The sequence below is a fragment of the Condylura cristata genome, unplaced genomic scaffold (genome assembly GCF_000260355.1).
Source record: "Condylura cristata isolate star-nosed mole 26May11 unplaced genomic scaffold, ConCri1.0 scaffold00022, whole genome shotgun sequence".
Lineage (NCBI taxonomy): Eukaryota > Metazoa > Chordata > Mammalia > Eulipotyphla > Talpidae > Condylura > Condylura cristata.
In genome coordinates, this window is record NW_004567123.1 from 36,925,945 (window position 1) to 36,927,390 (window position 1,446).

A 1,446-nucleotide genomic window follows, 5' to 3' on the forward strand; every position below is an offset into this window, starting at 1 on the left:
GCCGCGGGGAGGCCGGGCGCAGGAGGGGCTCGGGGCTCACAGGCCCGGCCAGGCCAGGCGCACCTGCCCCTGCCCCGCGCAGGTATCCCAGGAATGTCCGCTGGCCAGGCCCCCTCCGCATTCCAGGGCCCCTCCCGCCCCGGCAGGAGCCCCGCGAGGCCTTCGGTCAGGCAGACCTCGCGACGCCCACCCTGCCCGGCCGCGGGCCCGCACCTGGCCCAGGTCCAGGGTGACGTTGACCTCGTTGTACTCCAGGCCGCGGGACAGCGGCGGACTCTGCCACCAGCGCTCCGTGCCGTCCACGGCGTGGCTCGCGGGGTGGGCCCGGTTGCTGCTTGCGGCCGTGCAGATGTCGCAGTACTGGCCCTGCGGGGAGGGGCGGTCAGCGCGGGCAGCGCCAGGATCACCACGCCAGCTGACCCCCGTCTACCCCGGCTGCCCAGCTGCTGGTGACTCTGAGGTCACTGCCGCAGGGGTCGGGGCGGGGGCGCCCGTCTGACCGAGTCCTGGCGCAGACACCCAAAGAGTGACCAGTCAGGAGGCGCTGGCCAGCTCGGGGGCCACCTCAAATGAAGTGGGCCTCGGAGAAGGCCGCATGGCCGGGCTCCCAGCACCGAGCTCAGGGGCTGGCCCAGGGAGCCCCGGAAGGCTGTGTCCAGGTCCACCCAAGTCGGGACGCAGGCTCCCCCGGGCCGGCAGACAGGGGCAGCGCCGGCCACTTCCCCATGAGTCAGCGGCCCTGAGCCCCACGCCCCTGCCCCAGCCAGAACCCTCCGATGCCCCGAGGCTGCCGGCTGCCTGCGTCAGCCTCTTCCTGCCCGGCCCCGCGGGCGGCTGCCCGGCGGCCTCCTCGCCGGCTCTTGTGGCCTTCCTGCACGAGGCTCTGGCCACAGGTGGGGGCCGCCGCGGTCCTGGGGCCCAGCTGCAGGGGCTCTGCCTGTGGCCCGCTGGCCGGGGTCATTCTGCTGCGCCCGCAGACTCAGAAGAGGGGTGCTAACGGCTACGTGCACCCCCAGCCCCAACTCTAACCGGGGTCACCCTAACCCTGGGCTGGGCAGCTGGGCCCCACTCAGGCCGCTGCCAGGCCCGGCCTCCAGGTCCACTGTACAGGACGGCCCGAGGCTCAGCGCCGGGCAGAGGCGAGGACGCGGACCCAGGCCACTGGCCTCCAGGGGCCCCATTCAGCGCCTTGGGAGGGGCGGGGACTGGCCGCACCCCAGGGCCAGGCCAACCGGTGGCTGTGAGGACGGCGGGGTGCAGGGGTGCAGGGGCTGGGCACCTCCAGGTGTTGGTACCCCCAAGCTGCTCCTCCAGAATGGAGTAGGGCCCCAACACAGCGGGGTGCTCTGACTGTGGGGCCTCCAGGCACCTTCCTGGGCTGTTCCCCACCTGAATCCTGGGGGGGGCGCCAGGAGCAGACTGCAGGCACGAGGTGAGGGGCTCCCC

General features: G+C 73.7%; 1 protein-coding gene across 1 annotated transcript in view; it reads right to left on the minus strand.

The window, feature by feature from the left end:
• The window catches only part of LAMA5 (laminin, alpha 5), a 36,287-nt gene that overhangs the window by 31,983 nt on the left and 2,858 nt on the right, over positions 1–1,446 (minus strand). The window contains exon 2 of the mRNA XM_012728158.1: positions 214–366. Within this exon, the coding sequence (XP_012583612.1) occupies positions 214–366 (153 nt within the window). The remainder of the gene's footprint in view (positions 1–213; positions 367–1,446) is intronic.